This window comes from Oncorhynchus tshawytscha, linkage group LG03 (assembly GCF_018296145.1).
Source record: "Oncorhynchus tshawytscha isolate Ot180627B linkage group LG03, Otsh_v2.0, whole genome shotgun sequence".
NCBI classification, from domain to species: domain Eukaryota; kingdom Metazoa; phylum Chordata; class Actinopteri; order Salmoniformes; family Salmonidae; genus Oncorhynchus; species Oncorhynchus tshawytscha.
Window position 1 is genome coordinate 1,052,219 of NC_056431.1, and position 15,591 is coordinate 1,067,809.

Below are 15,591 nucleotides of genomic sequence, written 5' to 3' on the forward strand. Positions count from 1 at the left end.
TATAACCACGGAGAGTTACGCAAGTCGGAAAGAAAACAGTTTCAACATCATCAAATCATGCTTCGTCTAATACAGTGACAACTAAAAATAATTTGGTCCAATCGACATACGCTAAATGTGATGTGGCTGTCCATGGTTCTGATTTGTGAGTGTGTGTGAGTGCCTGTGTGCATGCACGCACATTTTTACTCACCCTACTTGTAAAGAAACGCCAATGCCATTCTCCTCTCTTTCATGTTGACGAAACGGTCTATGACTCTGTCATACAGTACACGCCTTTATTTTTCGTTGTCCTAGGCTACCTGGCTAAAATGCTTGTTCCCTAGCCTGACTTGCTTTCATGGGAAACGATGCGCCAGCTAGTTAACATTAGCCTTCTACATCTAGCTACATATTGAACTTCCATCCTCTCAGGCATGCGGAACAATGTATGCATTTATGGTTGGATCAGAATCGCTGTCATAATCATTTGCCAGTATGGAGAATTAAGTCAAACCACACGTCCAAATCCTTATCTTCATCCATGGCTAATTTAGGAATGGGACCATTTTAGCTAGCTAGTCACTGGAGGACAACAGCACAACAAGATTCAAATGGTTTCTGTCAATGACATTTGGCTCTGGATGTGACATGATGTGATGTGATTGGAGTGCAGCCAAGTCCAAACTGGTTTCCTTGACAATTTTTTGGGTGTGCCAGGACCATTCACAGTTGAGCTCACTCGGTTTAGCTCAACACTGATTTGCTATGACTTTATATTTGTTTTATCAAGGGAGGTCAAATGCTTGCTGGCGTCCCTTGCATTCGACGCTACACATACAGAGAGGCGCAGTTTCGCTTGCTCCGATGCTTTCTCTAGTGTGATAAATTTACCCTCTTGCGAAATGAAGGACAATTATTTATTTAGTTTATTAGTCCAATTTTGGGAGAAGCCTGGCTTCCTTCCATGAAAACACGCCACTGCTGACTCGTGGTGGAAAAAATCCCTCCTTTTTCCCCCTCCAATCACAAAACCAACATACATGTATCTATGCCATCTCACAGCTCTCACACGCTCATTCTCTATTTCATACCACTCCAAAAAGATTTAACAGTTCGAAAAGGAAGGACCTTGATTTGATTTGAAGGAAGGACCTTGATTTGACTCAAGGGTCGTTTCCTGAACTTGACGTGGCTTTGGAACGACTGCGAAACACAGGGAAAGAGAGTGGGGTGGTGAAAAGGGGCGAAACAGAGAGAGTGGAAACAGTCCTGTGAAAGAGGACAAGGATATCAAACACCTCCCGTGTAAGTACTCAAAATGGGTTGGTCTTGGGCTCTAGCCTGCTGGTGTGCATTAGTGCTGGTGTCCGCGGCATCTGAAGGTTTGTAGCATACGAGGTTTTTGCAGTTCTTTCTGTCCTTGTTTTATGTCCTGGTATGTGTTTATGGCTCCCCTTCTGTTTGTGCATGGTCTGTTAGAAGTGCACAGAAGAGGCCATTTTTATGCCCTATCAAGATCATGAAGAAAAACATTATTTGTTTGACGTGATACATTCCATTCCACCAGTTTAGTGTGGAACAACTTTGTCCAAGTCTACTAACAGTATAACTATTATTCTAGGTATAACAAACATCTAGACTAGAGAATTCACACCATGTTAATTAAAGGTGCAATATGCAGAAGTCGCTCCGCAATTTCCTGGTTGCTAAAATTCAAATAGTTAATATCAGTTTGTGACAAAACAAGCAATGTATAGTGTAGAGAATCATTGTACCATCTAAACCGCTATGAAATTCCTTTTCAATAACCAAAATATTTGTATTTTAAGCTGTTGGTATACAAAACCAGAAACAAAAATGTAACTTAAGAAATGGGAATGATAGAAATAGCGCACATAGAACAGATCTTCCGCTTCTTAGACTTGCTTTCAATGAGAATAACATATCTATAAGTCATATTTCCAATGTACTGACATTTAACCCAACCCCGTAACCCATAGGGGAGTGTGTTCTAACTGTAACCCATAGGTGAGTGTGTTCTAACTGTAACCCATAGGTGAGTGTGTTCTAACTGTAACCCATAGGTGAGTGTGTTCTAACCATAACTAACTGTAACCCATAGGTGAGTGTGTTCTAACTGTAACCCATAGGTGAGTGTGTTCTAACTGTAACCCATAGGTGAGTGTGTTCTAACCATAACTAACTGTAACCCATAGGTGAGTGTGTTCTAACTGTAACCCATAGGTGAGTGTGTTCTAACTGTAACCCATAGGTGAGTGTGTTCTAACTGTAACCCATAGGTGAGTGTGTTCTAACCATAACTAACTGTAACCCATAGGTGAGTGTGTTCTAACTGTAACCCATAGGTGAGTGTGTTCTAACTGTAACACATAGGTGAGTGTGTTCTAACTGTAACCCATAGGTGAGTGTGTTCTAACCATAACTAACTGTAACCCATAGGGGAGTGTGTTCTAACCATAACTAACTGTAACCCATAGTTGAGTGTGTTCTAACTGTAACCCATAGGTGAGTGTGTTCTAACCATAACTAACTGTAACCCATAGGTGAGTGTGTTCTAACCATAACTAACTGTAACCCATAGGTGAGTGTGTTCTAACTGTAACCCATAGGTGAGTGTGTTCTAACTGTAACCCATAGGTGAGTGTGTTCTAACTGTAACCCATAGGTGAGTGTGTTCTAAATGTAACCCATAGCTGAGTGTGTTCTAACTGTAACCCATAGGTGAGTGTGTTCTAACCATAACTAACTGTAACCCATAGGAGAGGTGGCTTTGTTCTATCCAGCCTATTCACAGATCTGTCAGTGTTAATGAAAGAAAGGAGACGAGAGAAGGAAAGTATTCCAAAGTATTTGGGACACATCCTCTACTATGCCCATGCCATTCTGCCATGTAATTAATACAGTGTAGGCATATGACATGTTATTAGTGTATGGCTGTCAGTACTAACTCCTGTCTGTCACTGTGTAGAGTTTCCTGTCATGGAGCAGAGAGAGGTCACCCATGAACATATGAAGCCTTACCTGCTCAAAGTCCTCAAGGAGAGAGTTGGGTGGCGGTGCCTTCCCTGCTGGTATACTTCATATCACACAGCCAATGGAGTATGACGTGTGTGTTGTATCCTGTGTGAGGGAGGTACAGTAACAGAAGTGTGTGTTCTCAGCGGGCTCCAGGGCAGCTGACGTAGACATCACCCAGAGGGAGATCACCCTGCACCTGGACACAGACTTTACACCTGGAGGTCGGCCGATGGCTGGGCCTCGCTCGTTTGGGGATTCCCACCCCAGTGTCCTCTTCCCCCCTGGCCAGCCATCCCCTAACAACCTCCAGGCCATCTGTCTCCATAGCAGCCGTCGTCCCCGGTACCCTGCCTACTCCTTACCCCAGACAGGCTTTGGCTACATTCGTCGTCAAGGTGACGCCGTCAACCGGATAGAGTCTTGGTACAGCGCATGTTGCTCTAGGAACGGGACGCAGCAGGTCCAGGAAGTGACGCTGTGCTGCGTTACACAGGCAGTGAGTGTTTCTGTGGCAACATTGGATTCTGTCCTGTTCCATTCTGTCGTGTTGTGTTCAGTTCTGGCCCGTTCACTCCTATTGTACCAACAGAACCGCCTTCTATGTGCACAGATGTAGCATTGATGAGGACAGAGGACGCCTAGGGAAGATGAGATGGTAGTAGTGAAGAGGACAGAGGATGTCTAGAGAAGATAAGGAAAAGGGGGATACCTAGTCAGTTGTACAGCTGAATGCATTCAACTGAAATGTGTCTTCTGCATTTAACCCAACCCGAGACAATAGTAGTGAAGACAGAGGATGCATAGGGAAGATGAGACTCAGGAGAAGGAAAGCCAATACAGACACAACAGATCATCCTTGGTGTCTATCTGTATAGCTGTGTAGAGGGGAAGGTGTTCATGAGGGCTAAAGCTTTACCTTCACCATTTTAGGACTTCTTTTATCTCTATTTTTCATGTGTGAATTGATGTTTGTATATGTCACTTACAGTGGGAACAGACCCTGTCCACATTCTGTACTGAGGAGTTCTCAGTGAAGACACGCCACCACCACTGCTGCAAGAAACAGGGCGGGGACAGACTGAGCTGTTTCCATAGGGAAAACCCAAACCCCACCTACCTGCCGACCACCCAGGGGGCAGGCTCCTCCCCCATACCTGAACCTGGCTTCACCTTTAACCCCAACACTTGTCACAAGTAAGGAGAGAGAGAGAGACCGGTTTACTTTAGGTTTAGAGTAGGGCTGTTTTGGTGACGGTATTACGTGACTGTTTAGTCACGGTAACCATCAGAGCATAGTTTTGGAGAAGCCTAGTTACCGTAGAGTACCAAACTTGCTAACAGTCAGTTGCTCATGTGCTGGTACTCAGCACCTTACTGTCTCTCTAATCACACTGACATCAATAGAAATGTAATCGAAAATCTAATCAAACACTTCATGAGTGCCCATGAGCTCATGTTGCGCAACATTTCTATAGGCTAATCAATTGACAAAACCATTTTTATGGCCTCTTCAAAAAGAGGATCCCATCAGCTTTCTATAGGCCAGGCCTACTATATTTTTTTCTCAACTTTCCAAATATTAAGCACATTGCTTCGATTTACAACAGGAGTATAGCCTACCTGGCTGGGATGAAAATTAACTATGGGAAAAGCTCCCCTTTTCCAATAGGTGCATGATAATGGTCCTTTCTAAATCATAACACATTTAAAAAATATAGTATTTAGTATGTGTAAAGACAAGATTAAAATAGTCTGATGGGTGACAATATTATCACTTGTGAATGATGTATTATCACTTAATGATTCCCTGCATGTGCAGTAAGGCAAGAAACAGCACGTGCCTTTTTTAGTCCTACTTTTTCAAATCGCACGTCATGTAGCCTAGCCCATAGGCCTGTATGTTTTGATAAGGGTTGTATCATAACTAACGTGGCCAAATAACTCCAAACGCAGCCTACAGACCTAGAACCCCTGGGACACGGTAAGAGACCACATAGCCTACAGACCTAGAACCCCTGGGACACAAGAGAGCACATAGCCTACAGAGCCTAGTGAAACATGTGTTCTTATAAACTCAGTCAGTGCGCAGTTGCGTGTGAAAACAGAGTTTTGACTGGCCATTATATAAAAGAGGATCCCAGCTTTCTTGTGCTGATATATTTATGTCTCAATTCTTAAAATTAAGCACATTAATCTGCTTTACAACCGGTGTAGCCTAACTGGCAAACATAGGCAGTGTGTGAGTTTCATATTTGGGGAAGATATGTTTCACAGTAAAAATGCACCTTTTATAATAAAGCATATTGCTGTTTCTTATGTAAAATAGCCTTCTATTGGAAATGTGAGTAGATTGGATGGTCATAATTTAGGCTAATAATAGAACTCAATCATTGTTCGCAAAAATATACCATTTAATGCATGGCTGAGCGTGTATAGCATAGACTAGAGTATGGCTAGGCTGTATCAGATAGGCCTACGTTTATTCTTTGAACGGGAAAAATTTAGCCTTTTTAGAAACACATTTTATGCATTTCTACTACTCTATATATGACTGGAGACATTAGCAGAATATTTTTTCATATGACAAATTAAAGGGTAGCCTACACTGTTGACAGTGACAACAATTTCAATAAGAAACGACACTGTCTATATAATAGGCCTACGAGAAGGGCACAAATAGAATATGACGTCCATCTGGAAGAGGTGGGCCATTCTAATCAAAAGTAATTCCACACATATTAGTAGGCTATATGTAAAGATCAGATTAAATTAAGAAGAGTCTGATGGGTGAGAATAGTATCAAGTGCTTGTCAAATTGTGAATGATGAAGTATGTGCAGCCTGCGCAAAAACAGAGCAGAGCACATAACTTTCCTGCTTTTTTCTAAAGCATCATCAGTCGCATCATGCAGCCTTAGAACCTATTCAATATCAAAACCTATAGCCTAACATTTGTATGACAACTAAAGCTGCATAAATAACTCAGAATTAAGCATATAAAGTACATTCGGAAAGTATTCAGACTTTTTCCATATTTTGTTATGTTACAGCCTTATTCTAAATTGGATTAAATCGCTTTTACCCCCTCAATCAACACACAATACACCATAATGCAAAAACATTTAAAAAAATTTTTTATACAGAAATGTGACATTTACATAAGTATTCAGACCCATTACTCAGTATTTTGTTGAAGCACCTTTGGCAGCGATTACAGCCTTGATTCTTCTTGGGTATGACGCTACAAGCTTGGCACACCTGTATTTGGGGAGTTTCTCCCATTCTTCTCTGCAGATCCTCTCAAGCTCCGTCAGGTTGAATGGGGAGTGTTGACCGCACAGCTATTTTCAGGTCTCAACAGAGATGTTCGATTGGGTTCATGTCCAGGCTCTGGCTGGGCCACTCAAGGACATTCAGAGACTTGTCCCGAAGCCACTCCTGCGTTGTCTTGGCTGTGTGCTTAGGGTCATTGTCCTGTGGGAAGGTGAACCTTTGTCCCATTCTGAGGTCCTGAGTGCTCTGGAGGAGGTTCTCATCAAGGATCTCTCTGTACTTTGCGCAGTTCCATCTTTCCCTTGATCCTGACTAGTCTTCCAGTCCCTGCCGCTGAAAACCCTCCCCACAGCATGATGCTGCCACCACCATGCTTCACCATAGTGATGGTGCCAGGTTTCTGCCAGACGTGAGACTTTGCATTCAGGACAAAAGTTCAGTTTTGGTTTCATCAGGCCAGAGAATCTTGTTTCTCATGAGCTGAGATTCCTTTAGGTGCATTTTGGCAAACTCCAAGCAGAGTGTCATGTGCCTTTTACTGAGGAGTGACTTCTGTCTGGCCGCTCTACCGTAAAGGCCTGTTTGGTGGAGTACTGCAGAGAAGGGAGAACCTTCCAGAAGGACAACCATCTCCACAGAGGAACTCTGGAGTTGTTTTTCCATTTAAGAATGATGGAGGCCACTGTGTTCTTGGGGACCTTCAATGCTGCAGAAATGTTTTGGTACCCTTCCCCAGATCTGTCACTCGACACAATCCTGTCTCGGAGCTCTATGGACAATTCCTTCGACCCCATGGCTTGGTTTTTGCTCTGACGTGCACTGCTAACTGTGGGACCTTATATAAACAGATGTGTGCCTTTCCAAATCATGTCCAATCAAATTAAATTACCACGGGTGGATTCCAATTTGTAGAAACATCTCAAGGATGATCAATGGAAACAGGAAGTCCCTGAGCTCAATTTCGAATCTCATAGAAAAGGTTCAGAATACTTACAGCACCAGCCAAAAGTTTGGACACACATGCTAAGCATATGTGGGAACTCCTTCAAGACTGTTGGAAAGCATTTCAGGTGAAGCTGGTTGAGAGAATGCTAAGAGTGCAAATCTGTCATCAAGGCAAAGGTTGGCTACTTTGAAGAATCTCAAATATAAAATATATTTTGATTTGTTTAACACATTTTTGATTACTACATAATTCCATATGTGTTTTTCATAGGTTTGATGTAATCACTATTATTCTACAGTGTAGAAAATAGTAAAAATATAGAAAAACCCTGGAATGAGTAGGTGTGTCCAAACTTTTGACTGGTACAGTATGGAAATAAGGTATTTGTTTTTTATTTGTAATAAATTAGCAAAAGATTACAAAAAACTGTTTTTGCTCTCTGAATATGGGGCATTGTTTGTAGATTGAGAATTTGTTTTCTTTAATCCATTTTAGAATACGGCTGTAATGTAACAAAATGTGGAAAAAGTGTTTTTTGTTCATGAAAAAATAGTGCGCACATGCAGCTATCTCAGAAATCGTTTGGAGGAAATATCCTTTCTATTTTATTCAGCTATGTTCAATTGTATTCTTCATACTATAGAATGCCACGGAAGTCTAAGACAATCTTGTCTGCTAAATGAACTAGTGTAGCCCACAGCCATATGGCATAGCCTGATCAGGGACTAACATAAGGACAACTGAGTATGCTATTCTGTTCTTCTGAGTATGCTATTCTGTTATACATTTTCTTCATATCATGTTTCTTTAGACCTGCCTATAATACATTTATTGGATTTATTGTGATGGTGTAGGCCAGGTATTCCCAAACTGGGGTACGCAATGCCGTCGGGAGTACGCCAAATAAAAGTGTGATTCACATTTAAAAAATGTTTTAGAATAATACTTTTAAAAAATGTTCTTCACATTTTCAAACAGTCCGTTTTATATTTTCCAACGGGGCTATACATTTGGTTGAGTTTTTTCTTCTCGCCTTAGTAGCCTCGTTTCACTGCCAAAAATAAAATGAAACCATCTAGCGTTCAGCGAAATAACAACACAATGTCAAATACAGGTAGCCTAGTCAAATAATTAACATCACGTTGACCGTTACTCTCTCGCGGGAATTCCACTAACGGTCCGTATGTAGCCAAACGTAGCTGCTGCTTATTCCGTTAGCTCGAAAATGGATAAATGGTTAAAAAAGAAGTCCCACGTTCATGGAGACACATACCAGGTCTAATGGTGGTACTGCTACTACCAGCAGTACTGCACCTATTGACGACACAAGTTGATCCGCTTCCACGAGCACATCCAATGCTAGCATAATTAATTCTACATTTGTTGTTAGCCCAGGTAGCATGGACACTTGACAGTTTTGAATCTGATGCAGCCGAAGAGCTACTGCCTCCTTACCCGGGAAAGCACCGAACAACAGACAGGGACATTGGACCATCGAAGAGGCGCAAATATGATGACAACTACATTGATTTGGGGTTCACTTATATTGGGAATAGTGCCTCTCCTCAGCCACAGTGTGTTATATGTGCAAAAGTACTATCTCACAACTCGATGAAACCTTACCTCTCGCGCATACATTTAGAAACAAAATAAGCCACAGGAGTTTTTTGAGCGAGAATTAAAAGTCGACTTTCGAGTAGTAAGACATATATAAAAGCAACAAATAGCATTAATAAGAAGGGTCTAGATGCGTCTTACAGTGGGGCAAAAAAGTATTTAGTCAGCCACCAATTGTGCAAGTTCTCCCACTTAAAAAGATGAGAGAGGCCTGTCATTTTCATCATAGGTACACTTCAACTATGAGAGACACAATTAGAAGGAAAAAAATCCAGAAAATCACATTGTAGGATTTTTTATGAATTTATTTGCAAATTACATTTGAGTGTGCACTGACCCTGGTGCTAGAGGGAGTACGCAGCCAGAGTTTGAATGTTTGAAGGGGTACGGGTCTATAAAAAGTTTGGGAACAAGGCTATATTAAATGGATTTATTAGGCTTTTTCAAATGTAGTTGTTCCAAAGGTCTGCATCAGTGGTTGTAGGCTATGCTATGCGTGGAAGTCAGGAGATGCTCAACGTGTTTATGTAGGCCTAATTAACTGTCAATTACCGTGAGACTGACCAAATCAAATTTATTTACATAGCCCTTCATACATCAGCTGATATCTCAAAGTGTTGTACAGAAACCCAGCCTAAAACCCCAAACAGCAAGCAATGCAGGTGTAGAAGCACGGTGGCTAGGAAAAACTCCCTAGAAAGGCCAAAACCTAGGAAGAAACCTAGAGAGGAACCAGGCTATGTGGGGTGGCCAGTCCTCTTCTGGCTGTGCCGGGTGGAGATTATAACAGAACACGGCCAAGATGTTCAAATGTTCATAAATGAATAGTCGAATAATAATAAGGCAGAACAGTTGAAACTGGAGCAGCAGCATGGCCAGGTGGACTGGGGACAGCAAGGAGTCATCATGTCAGGTAGTCCTGGGTCATGGTCCTAGGGCTCAGGTCCTCCGAGAGAGAGAGAGAGAAAGAGAATTAGAGAACGCACACTTAGATTCACACAGGACACCGAATAGGACAGGAGAGGTACTTCAGATATAACAAACTGACCCTAGCCCCCAGACACATTAACTACTGCAGCATAAATACTGGAGGCTGAGACAGGAGGGGTCAGGAGACACTGTGACCCCATCCGAGGACACCCACAGACAGGGCCAAACAGGAAGGATATAACCCCACCCACTTTGCCAAAGCACAGCCCCCACACCACTAGAGGGATATCTTCAACCACCAACTTACCATCCTGAGACAAGGCTGAGTATAGCCCACAAAGATCTCCGCCATGGCACAACCCAAGGGGGGGCGCCAACCCAGACAGGATGAACACATCACTGAATCAACCCACTCAGGTGATGCACCCCTTCCAGGGACGGCATGAGAGAGCCCCAGTAAGCCAGTGACTCAGCCCCTGTAATAGGGTTAGAGGCAGAGAATCCCAGTGGGAAGAGGGGAACCGGCCAGGCAGAGACAGCAAGGGCGGTTCGTTGCTCCAGAGCCTTTCCGTTCACCTTCCCACTCCTGGGCCAGACTACACTCAATCATATGACCCACTGAAGAGATAAGTCTTCAGTAAGGACTTAAAGGTTGAGACCGAGTTTGCGTCTCTGACATGGGTAGGCAGACCGTTCCATAAAAATGGAGCTCTATAGGAGAAAGCCCTGCCTCCAGCTGTTTGCTTAGAAATTCTAGGGACAATTAGGAGGCCTGCGTCTTGTGACCGTAGCGTACGTGTAGGTATGTACGGCAGGACCAAATCAGAGAGATAGGTAGGAGCAAGCCCATGTAATGCTTTGTAGGTGTAGCTGACCATGGCTTCTAGGCTATGCTATGTGTGGAAGTCAGGAGATGCTAAATGTGTTTATGTAGGCCTAATCAACTGTGAATTACTGTCAAGTTATTTGCATGACAATCACCGGCAGACATTTCATGACCTCCACAGCCGTCGTTTAGGGTTAATGTTAGGTTCAAATTGTCCTTTTTTATGGCAACTAATGACTACATGTATTGTGTCCTTTCGTCCCAGGTCCCAGCCCGGTCCGCATACTATCAGAGGGGAGAAGCACAAGAAGTGGCCCCCAAGCTACTCCCAGAGACTCTGACATCAGCTTCCCCCCTGGACGCCCCACTTTCGACAACATCGGATTGGTCTGCCGTCTACACAAGCACCGCCCTCTCTATACCCCCAAGTGCCTGCCACGTACAGGCTTTGGCTGGCTGGCCCGCCAATCAAAGGCCGTGAACCGCCTGGAGAGAGGGTTCAAACACTGCTGTAAGGGGCAGGAGGATGTGCTACCCTGTGCTGAGGGAAAGGTAAGGAGTGTGTGTGTGTGGGCTATGTGCTATGGCTTGCCTACCTGCACTTGTCAACATGGGAAAAGTAAGGATCCAATTCATACCTATGCTGAAGAAGGCTACTAAACAGAAATATCTGTATAAACTATCCTCTATACAGTGAAAAATAATATATATGTTTTCATCTCCTCTCTTAGTGGCGTGAGGTGCTTGACAGGTTCTGTGAGGAAGAGCAGAAGGGGAGACCTCACAACTCCTGTTGTGATGTGGGAGAAGGTGAGGAGAGGTACACCTGTTTCTCCTCCCGCGCCCCTCATCCAGACTATGACCAAAAGTTTGACTCTGCCTCTGCCGTACCACAGACCCACACCCTCAGACACATCTGTGAAACAAACAAGGTCATCAAGAAGAAGTAAGTGTGTTTGTTTAGCATTGTTTTGTGTGTGTGTGTGTTTAATTTAACCTTTTTCCTCCTCAGTCACATTTTTATGCTGCCCAGCCCGATTGTTTATCTTTCTGGGTGACAGAACCAGACCTTTCAGAAAGGGTACATGTCACTGTAGTAGATGGTGACTGTAGCTATGTTTCCATCCAACTGGCGACAGATTTTAAATTTGCGCATTTTTCCACAAGTGGTGTGTTTCCACCAAACTGACTTGTTGCTGATTTTTGTAGTGCACACAAAATGTATTTTTTTCCATTTCTTGAATAAAAATCTAAAGATCAGTGTGTTTCCATCATATTTCCAACTCTACTGATAGATTTGTCACAGAAACGGTTGTTATAAATAGTAAATGTGTCAACTCTGGTCTTGGCACATTTGCCCGAGCCAACAACTAGCAGATACAGTGTGGGTAAACTAGTCTACATGATGAGATTTATTATGGATAACAGCGACCAATATTTACATTTTTCAAATGGCAGTCAATCATCAATCATCATGTCACCAGAATAAGACCCTCAATATTTATTGGAAAGGAACATCAAGCTCATCACTGTGCACTTTCACTACCCTGTGAAGTTGATCATTTATTTAATCTGTAGCCTAATAAACTGTATAGTTTCCTGAGTCGTAGTGGAAGGACCACACCATATCACGTGACTACAAGATTACTTTGCTATGATGGTTATTATATCAATATTTGCACATAAAGCTGTTTCCACCGCCATTTCTCACACAATACATTTTACGGACACAAACCGATCCGAACCATGTCAAACGAACAGTTATCTGTTGGCATTTATAACATTTCACTGAAACCTCCTGTTTCCATTACAGTTGTTGTGGTTTTATTTGATACGGTATGACCTTACTCGCAGTAAATCTGTTGGAAGGAAACGTGGTTAATGATATTAAAATTCCAGATTTGCATTGTATCAAAAAACATTACCAAAAGTTTAAAAACAATAGTATACAATAACTTTCACAAGTATCTTATTACAGCAGCTAGTTTAATCCAGGGACATTTGTACATATCTGTCTAACAAAGCCCTTTGACTGATTTGGTTTGATTATCGAGTAAAACAAAGATGTAGTATACTGAGATGATCTTGCAATCTGCTCTCTCAGCTTCCCTGTGGCTCTCCCTGTCCAGAATTTAGTGGACCAATGCTGCTCCCTGCCAGCAGACCAGAGAACTGCATGTGTTCAGATACAGGTGAGTTCGACAATAATGCAGGTTCACTCAGACAACCCCATATCTCATATTAACCAGGTTGTCCCATTGGGATAAAATTAACATGATTGGCCTACAGGTGTCTACAGGATCTTAGACTTAAAGTTATATTGTAGGTCTAAGGATATAGCAGGCTTTTTGATATTGTTGTTTTCATAACTTCTCTCGTTGACTGTGAACCCAGCTAGTGACGCTGGCAGAGAGCCGCTGTTCTGCAGAGAAGCCCTCCTCCCCTGCTGTCTTCCAGAAATGCTGCCCTCCCTCCTCCCAGGACGCCCCTATGTGCCTCTCTGGCCTGCTCATGACATCACCAAGGCAACCAAGTACCCACGCCTCAGAAAGAGGAAATGCCCCCTCGCCTGATTTTTGTTGTTTTTGACTTTTCACTCTGATGGCAGTGGGCCAATCTGAATTGGCTGTCAGGGGATTTGTGAAGTAGTCACTACATGACCATGATAGAATTGGCTAATACAGAAGAACTGTTGAGCAATTGCATGATTTAGTCAAACAGGGGTTAGGGTGTGGGTAAGAGTAAAGCAGAATTTATAGTTAGAAAGTTACATTTATTCCATTTTTTCTAGCATGGCCAGATGACAACGAATTCATGTATGGTATCCGAGTGCACATAATATTTCAGTATGATTGTCCGTGTCTGTCATTAAGAGGGTGTTATAATGATAGAACACCTGGAGAGCTGACATATCTACTTTACAAATTAAATCACCATTTGTATGACCACTTATTTTTAGTTTCAGATTAGTTAGTTGTATTTTCTTATAGTTACAGAATTGCTAGTCCAGTTCTCCTGTTCTAACATTTGAAATAAAACTTTCTATTTTCAAAATGTTTCCTGCGCCATGTCGTAATCATTTTGGAGTGAAGCACTGCCAGTTATTGTAATTTGTCATTATCTGACACATGAACAACATTGAAATGATTATTTGAATAAACTGAAATGTTGATGGAAGTGGACCTTATGTTATAGTGACTGTGTGACTGACATTTATCCACTAAGTTAGTGTAGTAGAACTTGCATTAATAGAGACAGACAGGGTCCTCACTAGCTGTCACAGCCACAGAGTTTAGCCCAAAGCCTGGCAGATGGCGATATTGAGTGGTTTTATCTCACCGTCCAAAGGCATTGTATGAAGCCGGTTATATACACTTGTATCCCCGGTGGACCGGTTCTTACATGAAACATTCTCCATTCAGGCTGCAAAGGCATCGATTTCCTCAATTTGATTTAGTGGCGAGAAGGCAGAAAAATATGGGGAAACTATGTGCTTTCTTTATGAAACACTATTTTCCACCACCATGCTAGAGTGGCTAAGAATGTTAGTCCCAGATGTTGCATATTGCATTCAGCCAGTCAGGTTGCAGAAGTCTGTTCACCCCACCCATAGCAGCGTTGGAGGGTGTTTCTGGTTTTCAGGGACACAGTATTTTTGAACTAACTTCTGTTTCCCCTGAAAAACAAGTGGGGACTCCGCTCAGGCTTCTTTCTATGCCTGCTATGTTAGTTTACCCCTGGCTGAACTGGGAGGACAACATCAGGGAAGAGCGCGCTTGTTTGAAATAGAAAAGCGTTGCAGTAGCTTTTGATAAAGAAGAACATCAAGATGAAGATTGTGGAGATTGTGACAGCCGGCTAAATGGCATCCCTTGAGAATGCAAGAACAATATGTATGTCAGGAGAAGTGCAGTATTATCATAAGGAGGTGTATATTTGGAATACGGAGGAGGAATGGAGGGAAAAGAGAGGCAGAGGATGTCTAAGAGAGAGAGGAACAAAGAGGCTGAGCTCGAGTGCCTTAAAAATAGTGTGAAAAGGGGAGATAATTTGTTAAAGAAGAATTGTAGAAAGTGTAAGCAGATTGAGCTGAAGACAGGAGGAGAAATGGAAATGAAGGAGGTTGAAGTATCGGAGGTGGTAGGTGTGGTGAAGTTCTCGGAGCCCAAGGGTCAGGTTAAAGAGGAGTGTGACAGTAGGAATGAAGTTTTGGGAAAAACTGTACCCCTGCCTTTTGGCTGATCCATTTGTGGTTTCAGGCTGGGATAAAATAGAGATGGGTGCTGTGGAATCGGTGAGGGTAACCAGAAGTGGTCTTGTGATAATTGTTTGTGTTTCTGCTGGTCAGAGGGAGAAGGCATTCCACATTAAACGAACAGTGGCAAGAAATGTGAATTGTTTTGCTCTCAAGATAATGGCACCATGTCACACCCTGACCATAGTTTGCTTGTATGTTTCTATGTTTTGTTTGGTCAGGGTGTGATCTGAGTGGGCATTCTATGTTGTGTGTCTAGTTTGTCTGTTTCTGTGTTTGGCCTGATATGGTTCTCAATCAGAGGCAGGTGTTAGTCATTGTCTCTGATTGGGAACCATATTTAGGTAGCCTGTTTGGTGTTGGGGTTTGTGTGCGATTGTTTCCTGTGTTAGTGTTTGTGTCACACGGAACTGGTTTCGGGTTTTCACTTTGTTGTTTTGGTTATGTGTTCAGTTTTCTAATTAAAAAACCATGAACAACTACTGTGCTGTATTTTGGTCCACTTCTCCTTCATCAGAATAATCCTGTGACACACCATTGAAAGGATTGATTACTGGGTTAACAGTAAATGTAAAAGTTGACCAACTGAAGGGGAAGATTCCTGGTGTTTGATGCTCTTCATTTGGTACAACGTGGCAAGTGGTGAAACAGAAGAGTCATTGTCTGTTCTTTTGAGTTTTGATGTTGAGTCTTTGCCCAATAAAGTGATGTGAGGATTTTAAAG

General features: G+C 42.5%; 1 protein-coding gene and 1 long non-coding RNA gene across 2 annotated transcripts; both read left to right on the forward strand.

Annotated features, from left to right (window-relative positions):
* Positions 1-2,464: 2,464 nt before the first annotated feature.
* Positions 2,465-2,964, forward strand: LOC121841051. The gene is made up of 3 exons (XR_006080090.1): positions 2,465-2,508; positions 2,585-2,724; positions 2,763-2,964. It is a non-coding gene; the product is annotated as an uncharacterized LOC121841051 (long non-coding RNA).
* Positions 2,965-2,971: 7 nt separating this feature from the next.
* On the forward strand, positions 2,972-13,668 carry LOC112235347 (extracellular matrix protein 1-like). Its single transcript, XM_024403779.2, is given in 9 exon segments — positions 2,972-3,049; positions 3,165-3,517; positions 4,010-4,215; positions 10,878-10,923; positions 10,925-11,164; positions 11,344-11,558; positions 12,717-12,804; positions 13,007-13,124; positions 13,127-13,668. Coding segments are annotated over 9 exon segments (1,392 nt in total). The 5' UTR covers positions 2,972-2,982; the 3' UTR covers positions 13,186-13,668.
* The last annotated feature ends 1,923 nt before the right edge of the window (positions 13,669-15,591 follow it).